Here is a 15,540-nt window from a genome sequence, read left to right as displayed (position 1 = left end):
TTGCCTGTGCTGATTTCCTAGCCAACTCTCAACAAGCGTCCTTAGTAATACGAATGATGACAGGAAACGCTAAGTGCCTTTAACTACCTTGTATGTTAATGCTGCCCTAAAGGTAACAGTCAAGACAAGAACTGGGGAGGGGGTGTGGTTTAATAGCTCAGTGGTAGGACATGTGATCTGCATGCATGAGGTCCTAGGTTCAATCCCCAGTACCGCCATTAAAAAAAAAAAAAAAAGGAACTGAGTTCAGCCCACAGATTTAACAGAGTCAGAAAGTCTAGCAGAACTGAAAAGCAGGTCACTTCTGGCCATTGAAACAGACTTTACCCAGGAGGCCCAAATTGGCATTGAGCAATGCAACAGCCTTTATTGTTGCAGCAACACTGATAATATTTGCTCCATTCCTGGTCAGGGCTACCCCCACCCCACCCCATTCCCACCCCTTGGTCCTTGCCACTGTGGAACTTTGTGGCGGGAGGAGTGGCAGAATCCCTAAGAGCTGGAAGAAGGCAAGTGGGACTGGTGAGTGTTGGGGTTAACTGGGACCAAGGGTCCAACAGGATCAGGATACTTGAATTCTCTACCCAGATGGGGACTGGGAACACTTGGATCCTGGGTTCAAGATTTGGCAATGCCTTGACCTGGGTTCAAAGCTGGGGTGGGGTCTAGAAAAGCCTTGGTCCAGGGTTCAATATTTGAGAATGCCTTGGTCCCAGTCCCCAGCTTTGGGGCTGAGCACGGGAGACAGGTGGGTCCCAGACTGGAGTCAGGGGAGTGTTTCTGGGTGCAGAGTTTGAGGTTGGCCTCAATGCTCTGGTCTCTAAGCCCCAGTTTTAGGCTGGATGTGTCTCTGGGTCCCAAGTTAAGGGCTGGAAAGACTGGTTCCCTAAGATGGGGGGCTGGGTATGAGGGGAATATCCCAGTCTGGGACCTGGGGGAAGGGCTGCGAAAGGTCTCTGGGTCCTGGATGCGGGCCGGGGTGGGGGGTGGCATTCTCCATGTCTTGGGTACAGATCCTAGGCCTCTAGGATCCAGCCTCCTGCTCTTGTCCCAGCGCCTCCAGTAGCAGCCCCATTGGCGTTCGCTTGAGACCAATGCTCTCGATCTTGTTCTCAATCTTGTTCTTGAGGTTGCGCAGGCGCAGTGATGCGTGCACCAGGATCACTGTGGGCAATACGAGAGGTGTGGGGTCAGTGGGAATGGAACATCAGCCTTTAGCTAACCGGGGCCCACAGAAGGGAACTGGAGTCAGTGGCTAGGACGCCTCTGAATCCTAAAAGTGACGGAGGAATGCGCTTCGCAACAGGGGCGTGGCTGTGAGGTGTCGCACGGTAACGGGGACGTGGCCAGTGGAAGGCACTTCAGACCAGCCGTGACGCCCAGAAAGGCGGTAGTAAAGAGGGGCGTTCCCAGAGGGGAGGAGGGAGCAAAGCCAAGGAAGGCTCTTTGTAAAGAAGGTGAGGCCACGCCCGCCGGGTGTCCTAGCCCCTTCTCAGCGCAGGAATCAGAGTAGGGCGGGCCTGGCGCCGAGCGCAATTGTTGGCCGTTTTCCCGGCTATCTCAGGGTGTGGAGACTCACGAAGCACTGGCCCGGCGATGCTGAGGAGGAAGGTGCAAGCGCCGCCCACGGCCCAGAGAACGAGGAGGCCGACAGCAAGCACTGCGGCCAGGCAGGCGGCTGGGTGGCTGCGACGGCAGCGGCGCACGGCTGCGCGAGTCTCAGCCGCCCACACCAGCACGCCAAGTGCCACCGCCACCACCAGTGCGCTTAGGAGGGTGTGCAGCGGGCGCATGTACCTGCGGGGACAATGGAACTAAGCTAGCCGGGCAGGCGGGAAGAGGGCCGCCCGGCCTCCAAGCCTCCCAGACCACCGTCCACCGATCCCGGGCCCCAAGAGCTTTGGTTCCCCACACTTAACCCCACGCCCGCTCCGGATCCTCCAGCCGGGCAAATACTCCCGCCAGCCCTGTCTCTAACGGGTCCACCCTCCAGGACCTCCAATTCCTAGGCGCTGTGGGCTCCCCTCTGCAGACCCTCATTTCTTTGTCAATCTTGCAGTCCCATCTTCCTGAAATCTCCTGCTTCAGGCCCTCTCATCCGCTAGGCCCCTGGGCTCCCAGTCTTCCCTGCTCTTTCCTTCTGACCATACCCCCACAGGGCCCATTCCAGCCCGCCTCCCTCATCCCAACCTTCCCCCAAACCCACCCTTTACAGAGGCCAGGCCCTTGAAAATTCCTCTTCCAGGCCTTCCATCTCCATACATTTCCCTCTCCCCAGGCCCAGTCATAAGACCCCTTTTCCAGACTTCCTCCCCTTCAAATTCCCCCTCCAGGTTCCCAATTCCCAATAGAATCTAACCTCCATTGCTAGAACCCTTTCCAGGCTTTCAGTCTCACTCTTATCTTCCAATCCTGCCCAAGTCCCTCCTCCACGTTCTCCATCTCTCCCTGGTCTCAGGATTTCCATCCCGGGGTCCTCCCTCTTGGCTCAAGTTCCCCAACATGTACCTGTTCCTAGAGCATTCCAATTATAGCCAGGCTCCTCTCTAAGCCCCGATCCTCCACAAGTCCACCCTTCAACTTGACCACGTCCCTGTCCCTGCCCTAAATCCTCCAGGGCCTCCTTAATCTGGACCCATCACCCCTCAGGCACACTCATGTCCCACTTTCTGGCCCTCCCTATCTTCAAGTCCACCTCCCAGCGCAGTTTCCCCTTCAGTTCCACCCTCTTCTCCATTCTCCCCCGGTCTTCCCTCCAGACCCTCCATCCCCATCAGCCCCCCTCAGCTAGGCTCTATCCCGCCCCAGTCCCTTCTTATAAACAGGTTCCACTTCCTTCAAGTTCTCCCTCCCATGACCCTTAGATTTTCCATCCCTACCGAATTCGCCCTTCCAGGATTTGCATCCCCCTCAAAACCCAGCAGGCGTCCCCGGCCAACTGGCGCCTCCCTCCCTCCCTCCCTCACCCGGCCAGAGCGAGACCGAGGCCGAAGCAGATAAGGTAGTTGGTTTGGTAGTAGAGGAGGTTGTTGATGACGCGGTGGCACCATCGCTGCGGGTCGCAGGGATCCGGGGCCGCCAGCCGCGCCGACCCCAGAATGAAGTCGTCCAAGGCGCGTAACGGTGGCAGCCGCACCTCCGACATCCTGCCGGTCGATGTAGCTGGACCAGCCAGAAGAGCGGAGGGACTACAACACCCGTTCCACCCTGCGCCACCGCGGAGCACACCGGGAAGTGGAGTTTGAGCTGTGCCACCGCTATCCCAGGGACCTAGTGGACTGCGCAGGTGCAACAATGCACATGACCGGAAATACAATGCAAACACCACGCCGGAACTGTAAAGTAGCAGGGGCTGCCGGGAAATTACGTCTTCGCCGCGAGGCGAGGCGTTCCCATCCACCCCCAGACGGGGGCGCCACAGGGCACGGTTCTGGGCGGTGCTGGCGGCTCAAGCACACTGTAGCCACACATTAAAGGACATGCAGAGGCTGTCTGAGAAGGACCCGAGCATGATCCCACTTCTTTCCCGTCAGGGTCCAAGAGGGTCACGCCTTTCCTGGAAACTCCTGCAGCGCCTTTTCACTGCAACTCCTCCGGGCCCCACTCCCGAGGTCCAGCCAAAAATACTATTAAGGGCCTTTTATTCATATTCGTCACATCAGAGATCGTCTCTTTCCGGGAAGTTTTTAAATCCCCACAGGTTGGATTAGGGCACCCCTTCTGGGTCCCTAGCAGTCGTCTCTAGGCTGGGAGCCCCAGGGGGTCAGCTGCCTCTATGAGTTCCTGGCCTGGCCCTGTGGGCACACAGTCATCAAGAAGTGCTTGGAAGAAATGAGCTGTTTAGGCGTTGCTCTTAAGAGTGGAAAGTGGACACCTGCTCCATTGCTTGCAGGCTGGTGGCTTCCACAGCACTCCCACCCCATACAAAGGCTTTGCAATCTGCCACTACAGGTCCCTAGTACAACCCACAGGGTCCTTAAAAGTCATCGTCATCACAGATGTCAAGGTACACATCGAAAGCCTCTCTGTTGCAGTTTCCATCAGGAGTGAAGACATATTTGTGGAAGGTCCCATCTACACAGATGGCTAGAGGAGGGGGAAGGATTGGTTAAGGTTAGAGGCTGCCAAACAAATCCACACACTCCAATCCTCTCAGGTGTCCCATGGCCTAGGGTCTACCTCCAGGCCTTTGCTCACATGCCATCCCCCTTACTGATGAGGGAGTTGAGCCACCCGTTTTTAGCTCCCTCAGGCCTCCCATGCCCTAAAATTCTTCCAGGTCCAATTTGCAGGCCTTTGCCCATGCCATACCCAGAGTCAAGCACTATTCCCACTCACCAATGACAGAGTTGACATTCTTGGAAGTATTGCGACCAAAAGCACAGATGCAGGCTGACTCAGCAGGCACGGTGAAGCTGGCCAGGCTCCACTGAGAATCCACGTACTGCCCAATCATAGGTCCCACCTTGCCCACACGAGCCAGCCTGCAGGCAACACTGGCTAAGCCCAGGTGTGGTACATGGGCAGGGGGATGGAGACGAGGCAGGGTGGGGCAGGGAGTACTCACGCGGAGCGGCGGTTGAGGCGGGTATCTTTCAGAGCAAAGATATGGACTGTGCCCTTATCACTGGACGCACAGAGGAAGGAGGAATCGTGGCTGAAGTTGATGCTGAAAGACGGACCGGAAGTGACGCCCACGTGTCATAGGGCATGGGGTCACCAACTCACCTCGCATACCCTGTGCTCACCAGTAGAGCGTGGCAGGGTCAGTGCCTCGACGCAGCTCCACCAGTTTTTCTTTGGACTGTGTGTCAAAAAGGCGAATAAGGGTGCCCTTCTGAGAGGCTGAGGCCACTACCGTGCCTGGCTGGTTCAGGGACACGCAGGCCACGTCACTCTGATGTGCATTGATGGTAAACGGAGCAGATGAAGTGCCGGGCTTTGTGCTCGCCAGGTCCTATGGTAGAAGGAGCAGTTCCAGCTTGGGGTAGTACAGAGGTCAGGGGCCAGGAGTCCACAGGGAGAGGCGACCCATCCACGAACCCACCCTTGTCCACTGGACAGCTCACCACAAGTTGCAGGCTCCCGCACTTGTGTCCTGGGAACACTAGCAGTTGTTTCTCCAGGCTGGGGCAGAGATCACAGAGCCCTAGGGTGTGAGCGGGGTGGGCTGGTAAAGGGGAAGTCAGGGCCAGGCAGTGGGCCAGGCAGGGTCTCAGAATGGACAGAGCTGGATAAGGGCCAGATTTCAACCTTCCTTGACACGTGGTATCCACAGAACCCACAAAGGGTTTGCCTCGGCTGTGCTCCCCACGACCAAGGCAGATTCCCTACCTCCCAATGCAGTCGTGGCAGTCCCAGGAGGCCCAGGATCCCTGGCATACCCACTAATGGGCCTTTTTTCTCTGCTCTCTGGGGTACCCAGGGGTAGAGTGGGGCCAAGGGTGGAGAGAGAGGATTGGCTAAGGAATGGGAAAATGGCTAGACTGGGAGTATGGGCATTGCCACCCATGTGAGCATCTCTTTGCAAAGACTCTCTCCCTGCCTCTCTTTCCCAGTTCCTCTCTCCATGTGCCCCTCCATTCTCTCTTCATTTCTGCTCCTCTGCTCCATCCACTGCCTCCTGCCCTTACGCCTGCATTATCTGGGTCCTCTCACCCTTGGGGTTGTCCCGGGTGTCAAACTCAAACAGCTTTCGGGGATTGTCGGGGAAGGAGTACACATAGATGCGGTTCTTCAGCACGATCACGATTCTGTGGGCATCACACAACACAGGATGGCCATGAGGGGAGGGCAGGATGCCCACGCAGGACTAACCCTCTTGCCTGCTGTGGGGACCTCCTGCCTCCCCCACCCCCAGCCCACCTCAGGCTCACTTGTCATGGCGCATGCGCACAGCCAGCACTGGCTTGGTGAAGGTGAACTCCAGCACCAGCTTGTCCTTGGAGTCCTTGCCCTCCCGGGCATCGTCCCAGATCAGCACTGCTGGGCAGGTGGGTGTGTTGTCGGGGCCAAGGTTTGGGGTGAGGGGCAGCCCTGGTGACACAAGACCTACCCCTACTCCCCAAGGGACCTCAACCCACTTGCTTAACCTTTAGCTAACACCCAATGTGACCCTCACACAGCATGAGCACTTGTGGATGTGATTCCTGCAGGAACACGTTCTCGAACTGTTATATCCATTTACAGATGAGGAAGCTGAGGAACGAAGGGGTTGAGTATCTGGCCAAGGACCTCACAGCCCATCAGCAAGCAAGCAGGGACTCACCCAGGCCTGTAAATTTCCATCAGTAACTATTTCTGCTTCTGGGGCCCCAGTCCATAACCCCAGATTTCTGTGAGGAATCCTAGGGCATCTCTTGCCATGCCCCAGTGGGATCAATAAAAACCCTTTAAAACAAGATGGTGCTTGAGACTCAAAGCAAGAGAGCATTGAGGAGACAGCTCCAAGATTTTAAAACCTATTGGCTGTGTGACCTTGGATTAGTCACCTAACCTCTCTGGGCCTCAGTTTCTTCATCTGTAAAAATGGGGATAATGATACTTCCTCCCACACAGAGTTACTGTGAGGACTAAATTAGTTAATACATGTAAAGCAGTTAGAACAGCACCAGGTTCACAGCAAGCGCTCCAAAGGTAAGGACATGGCATACAGGAGGCATTCAACAAGTGTTTGTTAAATGAAGACAAAACACCAAGCTTCTCAAGTGATAGAATCCATGACTTATAAGCTGTAGGCCTCACTGTGTGACTCTGAGATACTCTGACATCTTCACTGGCCAGTGCCTCCGGGAGGCCAGGATTCTGGGGAATCTGGGCCAAGGGTGGGATGGGGTGAGGACACTTACCTGAGATCTCTGAGAACTTGGGGCTGCTACCACCGCCCACCAGGGCCAGCAGGTTGGAGCGGTGCAGCATTTCCACCAGGCCCATGCTGCCCACCTGCTCATGGTCTGGACAAGGACCAGGGTGTCAGTAGGAATGGGTGTCAATGCCCAGCCCATCCCTGCTTCCCGCTGCCCCTCCCCCACCAACAGCTCACCCAGATGCCCCTTCTCCATCAATGGTTCCACGTTGTAGATGCGCACACCTGTCTCCATGGCACAGCAGAAGCAGCCTGGGGATGGGAAGAATACGGGCTGCCTCGAAGGATGCCCACGTGGGAAGCTAGGGGCTTGACACCCACCTCTGGCCATTCTCTCCCTCCCTCCCTCCCAAAAGGCCACAGGCACAAGCCCCTCTCACTTTGGTCTTGGTTGAAACGCAGACTGGTCACTCCTCGAAGTGGCTGCTGAGTCATGGTCCAGGATTGCTTCCCTGGACACAAATTGGGGTAGGGTTGGGAAGAGTCCTGGGGTCTGTTTTCTGAGTCCTAGAACTCCTGTCCCCAACTGATTTCTTCTTCCTCCTCCCACTCTGCTATCCAACCCCAGTAGAACTGCAAAGAAGACAAAACCAGGGGGAGAACCCTGGGGTCTCCGCTCTAAGCTCCCAAGACCCCAAAGAGCATGGCCAGGAACATCCTCATTTTCTCATACTTGGTTGACCCCAGCTCTCTGGGCCTATCCTGACCTGGCCCGGCCCCCCTCCTTAACCCCTAGTCCTGACTGACTGCTCATCAGGAAATAATGGGGTAGGGGCTATCCCAGTGATATCTATTCTGTATCCCCAGCCAATCCTGGCCCCAAGTGCCTGACATTGCCTGGAACCACTCCCTACCCACTTCTCATCTTCACACCTGAACCTAGCACCTAACTCTGCCTCTCAGTAAATGGGGAAAGGGGGTTAGGACATCTACCTTTTCCTGCATCTCCCTGACCTGGCCCTGACACCTGCTACGGTTGGTGCACCACCCAAAGGAACTCCCCTCCTCATGTCCTTCAACCCCAACCTATTCTACCACTCCAGAGCCCTCCCACACCTTTCTTCCTCACAGGCTTCCCCAAACACTTTCAGGATCCTATTCCTACCTCCGGAGGACTCCTCATGACATGCTAACTTCTGCCCAACCACGGCCAACTTGGACATTCCCCCAGATCCCCTTATGACCTAAAGACCCTCCTACCTCAGGATTCCCTTATAACTCCAAATTCCTTTCCATGCGTGCATTCTGCTGTCCCTGACTCTGACAATGGGTGGGCTTGGACCTACCCCCAGTAACTGCATCCCCCTAAGATTCCTCCTCCAGACTCTCTATCCTCTCCCCAAGACCCTGCCCCAGGTCACCTTTACCTCCTCAAGATCCTTGCCCAGGATACAGACTTCCCCAATCCCCTACCTGGGACAACTCAACCACCCCCCAAGTCGCCTGCCCTGGAGCCCCCAAACTCCCTTCAAACCTTCATCTCCCCCAAAACTTTGCCCGGGCACACCCTTTCCATCCTCCAAACCTCCTTTCCCCTCTGTACCACTTCCACTGGACCTCCTCGTCCCCCAGAGACCCATTCTTTGGACAGCCCCACCTTCCAAGATCCCTTTTTTTTGGGATCCGCCCCCATTCCAAAGACCTGTTCCACCCAAGAACCCTGCCCCGGGATGCCTCACACACCGCTCCCCCCTTACGTCCAAGACCACGCTCATTATACACCTTCCAACGCCAGCACCTACTCAAGAGCCCTGTCCTAGATACCCAGATACCTAGATATCCACCATACACCAAGACACCCTGCTCAAAAGACCCCTCCCTCCCTACCCCAGACCCCAACCAGTTCTGGGACTATGTCCCAGGTCCCTGCCGCCTGCACTGACCTGACCTCCGCGTGTCCCCAATCCTGGCCCCAGCTCTCGGTGCCGCCTGCGGCCCGGTTTTCTGACCTCCCGGGCCTTGACGCCCGGCTCCGGTGTTTACATCAGTCCTCACTTCCGGGGGAGGGAGTCTGTGACCGGAAATGGCTCACCCTGGCCGGAAAACACGGCCGCGGTCCTTCTAGCCCAGCTTCTGGGTTGTTGGAGGAAAGCGAGCGACCGTGACGTCTTCCCAGGAGGGCGCGGGGAGCGGGGGACGCTCCGGAAGGGCATGACTGAGGGAACCAAGGACGAGTGGGCGAGAGACAGCCTTCCCCTTGCTGAGCGGAAAAGGGAGGGCCGAGAATTCCTCAACTCGGTCCTGTTCGGAGAGCTAGAGGCGTTACCTTCTGGGCTAACAAGACTTGGACCTCCGAGGTGGGCTAGAAGGGCCACCCCTAGTAGCTATTTATAATCTTCCCAGATTTCTAGGCAGGGGTGACCAGGGAGCCTTGAGGCGGGGGCGAGCCTGGAGACCTTCAAAGCGAAGTCTCTCCCTTTAGCCAGGGGAAGACACGATAGGAGTCCCCACCCAGCCCCGCCATGTTTTAGTTACAAAATGAATAATGTTTTTTGATGGCAAGAGGTATCTAGAGATTCACTGTGGGGGACGGGGAAGATCCCAATTATGTACACAGTGGAAATATTTTTAATTCAGCTTTTAAATTTTGAGATGTGGATTCACATGTAGATTTAAGATATAATGCAGAGAAAATCCCATGTACTTTAATGCTTCCCCCTAAAGGTAACATGTTGTATGGTAAAATATTACACTGAGAATATTGACATTGGTACAACCCACCTATCCTTTTTCCCAAGTATTGTTTTGATGCTTTAAAAAGTTATTAATATATAATGGACATCTGTTTAACTCATTCTTTTTTATTGATTCCCGGTATTCCGTGGAATAAATGCAGAAATGTTCAGCTGTTCCCCTACTGATGGCCATTTGGGTCGTTTCATGTACTGTGTTGTCAAAATCCGTGGACATATTTACTTGTGGATTTTGGTCCCATATACTGCCCTAGGCGTGACTCCGTTGCTATGCTCCTCAGCAAAGCCACTCCTCTGGTTTCCTTCAGTCTCTACTTCCTCACATCCCAGAGCATATTTAACTTAATTCAGTTTGGCTTCTGTCGCTCCCATGTCTCTGAGACTGCTCTTAACCAGATCACTGATGAATAATAATCTTCCCAAATCAGCAGTCATTTCTCTACCCTTTCCTGTGACCACCCAGCATTATTCCACAGTTTCTTGCTCTCATTCTCTTGGTTTCCTCCTATATCTCTGGCTACTCCTCCACCTATCATTCTTCTTCATCATAGGTTATTACAAGATATTGAATATAGGTTCCCTGTGCAATACAGTAGGTCACTGTTGTTTATTTTATATGTAATAGTCTGTATCTGCTAATCCCAGAGTCCTAATTTGTCCTTCCCCCTCCCCTTTTCCCCTTTGGTAACCATAGTTTGTTTTCTATGTCTGTAAGTCTGTTTCTGTTTTGTAAACAAGTTCATTTATATCATTTTTTTAGATTCCACATGTAAGTGATATCATATGATACTTGTCTCTGTCTTACTTCACTTAGTATGATAATCTCTAGGTCCATCCCAAATTGAATTTTAAACATGAAAAATACATCGGATGGATTAATAACTAAACATTGCAGACGAAAAACATTAATGACTTGATGTCATAGCAATAGAAACTAAAGAAAATGAAACAGAGGAAAAAGATTCCGAAAAAATAAAAATAAAGAGTATAAGCGAGCTGTGGGACAATTTCACATGGCCTAACACGCAGGGAAATAAAATCCCCAAAGGAGAGGAGGGGGGATAGAAAAAGTACGTGAAGAAATAAAGTCCTAAACTTTCCAAAATTAATGAAACATATAACTTCACAAATCCAAAAAGTTCATTGAATACCAGCACAAGATGAAAAATACACAAAGGCATATTGTAATAAAATTGCTCCAAACTAATGATACAGAGAAGATCTTTTTTGTTTGTTTTTTTCTTCCAGTTTTATTGAGATATAATCAACTTACAACACTGTATAAGTTTAAGGTGTATGGGTTAGTGATTTGACTTACATACATCCTGAAATGATTATCACAATAACTTTAGTGAAGATCCATCATCTCAAATAGATACAAAAAGGGGGGAAGGTATAGCTCAGTGGTAGAGTGTGTGCTTAGCATGTACGAGGTCCTGGGTTCAATCCCCAAAACCTCCACTTAAAAAAATAAACACAATTACCCCCCCCAAAAAACCCCACAAACAGATACAAAATTAAAGAAATAGCATTTTTTCCTTGTGATGAGAACTCTTAGAATTTACTCTCAACTTTTATATATAACATACAGCAGTGTTAGTTATATTTATCATGCTGTACATTACACCCCTGGCACTTATTTATGTTATACCTGGAAATTTGTACCTTTTGACTGCCTTCATCCAATTCCCCCTCCCCGAAACCCCCACCTCTGGTCAAACACAAATCTGATCTCTTTTTCTATGAGTTTGTTTGTTGGCTTTTGACGTGTAATTGACCTTAAATACTGTGTAAGTCCCTGGTGCTGTGAAAACTTCTGTTTATAGAAGTACCACCCCACCCTCATCACCACAATGGGGAGATTTACCTCACCTTTTTTCCTGGAGCAAACAGGATTTAACATCTTATTTGAATTAAGATGGGTTTCTAAGTTTTTAAATTCTTTTTAATTTGCTTTTTAAGCCAGTGGTCTGGTTATTTACTTAATGCTGTATATTAATAGGCCAGTCAGAGAATGAAGAATGAGGCACATGCCTGTCATACAAAGTTGTTCTGAGGAAGGGTGTCAGAATCAAAAAGGACCAAGTTCTAATGACCAAGTAACCAGCTGAAGAAATCCAAACTTGGAATTGTGGGAATGAGTTGTAAGTATCCATATCTCAGTCAGAATCTTTCTCAAAACATAAATCTTGAAGCCCAAAACAACGCTACTTAGACCCAGGTGGGCCAATTATAGTATTAGAATTTCTTCTAGGAACATTTCACCTTTTGTGGATGTGACTCAATGAATCAATCTTTCTCTAATGCATCCTGGAAAATGGATTGTTTGTGGATTGAGAAATAGTTGAAGTTTTGCTCTGATGTTTTGAAAGGTAGCATCCTAATCTTCATTAAACAACTAATTATTGAACATTCATTCATTCAGTTACCCAACATTTACCGAGTGCCTGCAACACACCAGGCACGCTGTACTAAGTGTTGGGGAACAGAACAGTAAACAGAACAATATCCTTGTCCTTGGAGGAGAAAGGTGATGAATGAATATATATTATATATGAAATAAAATGGACTAGGAGGTAGGAAGAGTTGGGATAAAGGGAGGGGTTGCGATTTTATTGGTCAGATTTTAATGGTCAGAAAAAACTGTGATAAGGTGACATTGGAGCAGAAACCTGAAGAGGGGGTATGCATGAGGTCTGGGTTCAATCCCCAGTACCTCCATTAAAAAAATAAATGAATAAACCTAATTACTCCCTCCACCAAAACAAACAAACAAACAAATAAACAAAAAACCCTGAAGGGAGTGAGGGAATGAGCCTCGTGGAAATTTGGGGGAAAAGCATTCTGGGTAGAAGGAAGAGCCAGGATATCAATGCAGCTTCTCAGGTGAGTCACAGAGGTATGGAGTGTGGGCAGATTATGCAGGGTCTTGTAGGCCATTTAAAATGCTTTGGCTTGGGGGTGGGGAGGGTGTGTCGGTGTATCTCAGGGGTAGAGCACGTGCTTAGCATGCAGGAGGCCCTGGGTTCAGTCCCCAATATCTCCAATAATTTTTTAAAAATAAATAAAATAAAATGCTTTGGCTCCCATTCTGAGTGAGATAGGAAGCCATATGGAGGGTTTGGAGCAGAGGAGACATGACCAGTCTCGCCTTTCCAAAAAAACAAAAAACAAAAAAACACTGGCTTCTATGTGTAGACCAAGAGGGGAGCAGGGAAAGGGGAAGCAAGGAGGGCAGTTAGGAGGCTATTTGCAGTAAATTAGGCAATAGTTTTTGGTGCCTTGGACACTGGGCAGTGGAAGAGATAAGATGTCTTCTGGAATTATTTTGAAGGTGGAGCTGAAGGGATATATTGATGGGTTGGATATAGGGTGTGAGGAGGATAGACTCTGAAGGTTTTAATTAAGTTGAGAGTCAGCTTGTAGGAGCAGATTAAGAAAGGAATGACTCTGAAGGTTTTAATTAAGTTGAGAGTCAGCTGGAGGAGCAGATTAAGAAAGGAAACTGGGAATTTTGTATTGGTTTTGTAAAGTCTGAAATGCTTATGAAATACCATATAGAGATGTTGTGTAGGTGATTGGATTTGACTGAAGATTAGGAGTGAGGTACAGGCTGAAGATGACAAATTCAGGAGGCATCAGACTCAAAGTCATTTAAAGCCATAAGACTAGAGGAGATCACCTAGGCAGTGAATGTAGATGAGGAGGTTAGAGGCCTAAGCCCTGGGGCATTCCAAGATACAAAGGTCAGGGGAAAGAGGAGGAACTGGCGAAACAAAACTGAGTAGGAGCAGCCAGTGAGGCAGGAGCAGAACCAAGAGATTTCTGGAAGTCAAGTGAAAAAGCATTTCAAGAAGGGAGTCAAATAAGGTCCTACCGTAGAGCACAGGGAACTATATTCAATATCTTGTAATAGCCTACAATAAAAAAGAATATGAAAATCAATATATATGTGTATGTATAACTGAATCACTATGCTGTACATCAGAAATTGACACGACACTGTAAACCGACTATACTTCAATAAATAAATAAATAAAATTTTTTTAAATTTTAAAAAGAAGGAAACCAAATGTTTTTTTGTTGCTGAGAGGGAAAGATGAAGAGTACGCATTATATGCAGGCACTGGGTACGCAGATGAACCAGAATTCCAGGCACATAGTAGATATTCATGTACTTTTAATTGTAATAAAATTGTATTTTATCACATGTAACATAAAATTTACCATCTTAACCATTTTTAAATGTATAGTTCAGCAGTGTCAAAATATTCACATTGTTGTAAAACAGATCTCCAGAACTTTTTCATCTTGTAAAACTAAAACTCTATACCCATTAAACAACAACTCCCAATTTCCCCCTCCCCCAGCCCCTGGCAATCACCATTCTACTTTATGTTTCTATGAATTTGACTTCTCTTGATAATTCACGTAAGTGGAATCATACAGTATTTGATTTCTTATGACTGTCTTATTTCACTTAGCATAACATCCTCAAGGTTCATCCGTGTTGCAGCATGTGTCAGAATTTCCTTCCTTTTAAAGGTTGAGTAATATTTCATCGTATGAATATACCACATTTTGCATATCAGTTCATTCCTCGATGGCCACTTGGATTTTTTCCACCTTTTGGCTATTAAGAATAATGCTGTTATGAACATGGGTGTGCAAAATCTCTTTGATGCTGTGCTTTTAATTCTTTTGGATATTTTTCCAAAAGTGAAATTGTCAAATCATATGGTAATTCTGTTTTTTTAATTTTGGGGGGAAACTGCCATTTTGTTTTCCATAGCAGCTGCACCATTTTATATTCCTATCAATGGTGCACAAGGGTTCCAATTTTCTCTACATCCCAACCAACAGTTTTTTTTTTTTTTTTTTTTGTAGCCATCCTAATGGGTGTGAGGCCTGGACAATTGTCATTCTTTTTTTTTTTATTTTATTGAAATATAGTTGATTTACAATGTTGTATTACTTTCTGGTGTACAGCAAAGTGATTCAGTTATATATATATGTACACATATATTCTTTTTAATATTCTTTTCCATTATGAAACTGAATTAGAAATCAATAAAAGCAAAGTTTCTGGAAAATCTCCAAATATTTGGAAACTAACTAAATAACACACTTCAAAATAATTCAAGGATCAAAAAAGTCACAATGGAAATTAGAAAACACTTTGTCCTGAATGAAAATGAAAACTCAAAATATTAGTATTTGTGGAATGCCACTAAAGCAGTATTTCAGGGTGAATTTATCACATTAAATGCCTATATTACAAAAGTAGAGAGGACTAAATAAGAAAGGTCTAAAATCGATTACATCAACTTCCATCATAAGAAACTAGAAAAAGAAGGACAAAGTAAACCTAGGATAAGCAGATGAAATAAAAAAATAAAGATCAAAGTGGAAATCAATGAAAATACAAAACAGAAAAACAATGGAGAATATTATGAAGCCAAAAGCTGTTTTATTTAGATAAATAAAACTGATAAACATGAAGACAAAAGGAAAAAAAAAAGGGAGAAGACATAACTTACCAATATCAGGAATGAGAGAGAAGACATCACTACAGATACTAAAAAGGATAAAGGAATATTATGAATAACTTTATGCCAATAAGTTCCACAACTTTGTTGAAATGTATAAATTCCTTCAAAGACACAAATTACTAAAGCTCATTCAAGAAGAAATAGTTGGCAGGAGCTGGGGAGAGGAAATAATGGGGAGTAATTGTTTAATGGGTACAGAATTTCAATCCTGCAAAATGAAGAGAGTTCTGGGGATGGATGGTGATGATGGCTGCACAACAATGTGACTGTACTTAATTCCACTTAACTGTACACTTAAAATTGTTAACAATATTGATTCTTCCAATCCAGGAGCATGGGATATCCTTCCATTTTTTTAAGTCTTCTTTAATTTCCTTCATCAATGGTTTATAGTTTTCTGTGTATAATTCTTTCACCTCCTTGGTTAGAT

General features: G+C 48.4%; 2 protein-coding genes and 1 long non-coding RNA gene across 4 annotated transcripts in view; 1 reads left to right on the top strand and 2 right to left on the bottom strand.

Moving 5' to 3' along the window:
- Positions 1–74: 74 nt before the first annotated feature.
- On the bottom strand, positions 75–3,484 carry PRAF2 (PRA1 domain family member 2). Its single transcript, XM_031445233.2, has 3 exons — positions 2,967–3,484; positions 1,580–1,797; positions 75–1,164 (listed from the first exon to the last, which is right to left on the bottom strand). The coding sequence occupies exons 1-3, from the start codon at positions 3,143–3,145 to the stop codon at positions 1,025–1,027; spliced, it is 537 nt and encodes a 178-aa protein (XP_031301093.1). The 5' UTR covers positions 3,146–3,484; the 3' UTR covers positions 75–1,024.
- Positions 3,485–3,624: 140 nt separating this feature from the next.
- Positions 3,625–8,902, bottom strand: WDR45 (WD repeat domain 45). Of its 2 annotated transcripts, none has more exons than XM_010996855.3 (11): positions 8,749–8,902; positions 7,246–7,317; positions 7,043–7,117; positions 6,849–6,953; positions 5,877–5,985; positions 5,659–5,753; positions 5,070–5,149; positions 4,749–4,957; positions 4,568–4,669; positions 4,339–4,484; positions 3,625–4,086 (listed from the first exon to the last, which is right to left on the bottom strand). In XM_010996855.3, exons 2-11 carry the CDS (start codon positions 7,298–7,300, stop codon positions 3,977–3,979), a joined length of 1,086 nt encoding a protein of 361 aa, XP_010995157.1. In that variant the 5' UTR covers positions 7,301–7,317; positions 8,749–8,902; the 3' UTR covers positions 3,625–3,976. The 2 variants fall into 2 exon arrangements, with proteins under 2 accessions (XP_010995157.1, XP_010995158.1); XM_010996856.3 differs by having other exon boundaries at positions 5,877–5,982.
- Positions 8,899–15,540, top strand: part of LOC105103291 (uncharacterized) — a 15,712-nt gene continuing 9,070 nt past the window's right edge. Inside the window, exons 1-2 of the long non-coding RNA XR_838452.3 lie at positions 8,899–9,162; positions 11,561–11,702. This is a non-coding gene — a long non-coding RNA (uncharacterized LOC105103291). The remainder of the gene's footprint in view (positions 9,163–11,560; positions 11,703–15,540) is intronic.

This window comes from Camelus dromedarius, chromosome X, assembly GCF_036321535.1.
Source record: "Camelus dromedarius isolate mCamDro1 chromosome X, mCamDro1.pat, whole genome shotgun sequence".
Lineage (NCBI taxonomy): Eukaryota > Metazoa > Chordata > Mammalia > Artiodactyla > Camelidae > Camelus > Camelus dromedarius.
This window is presented reverse-complemented; position numbering and strand designations above follow the sequence as displayed.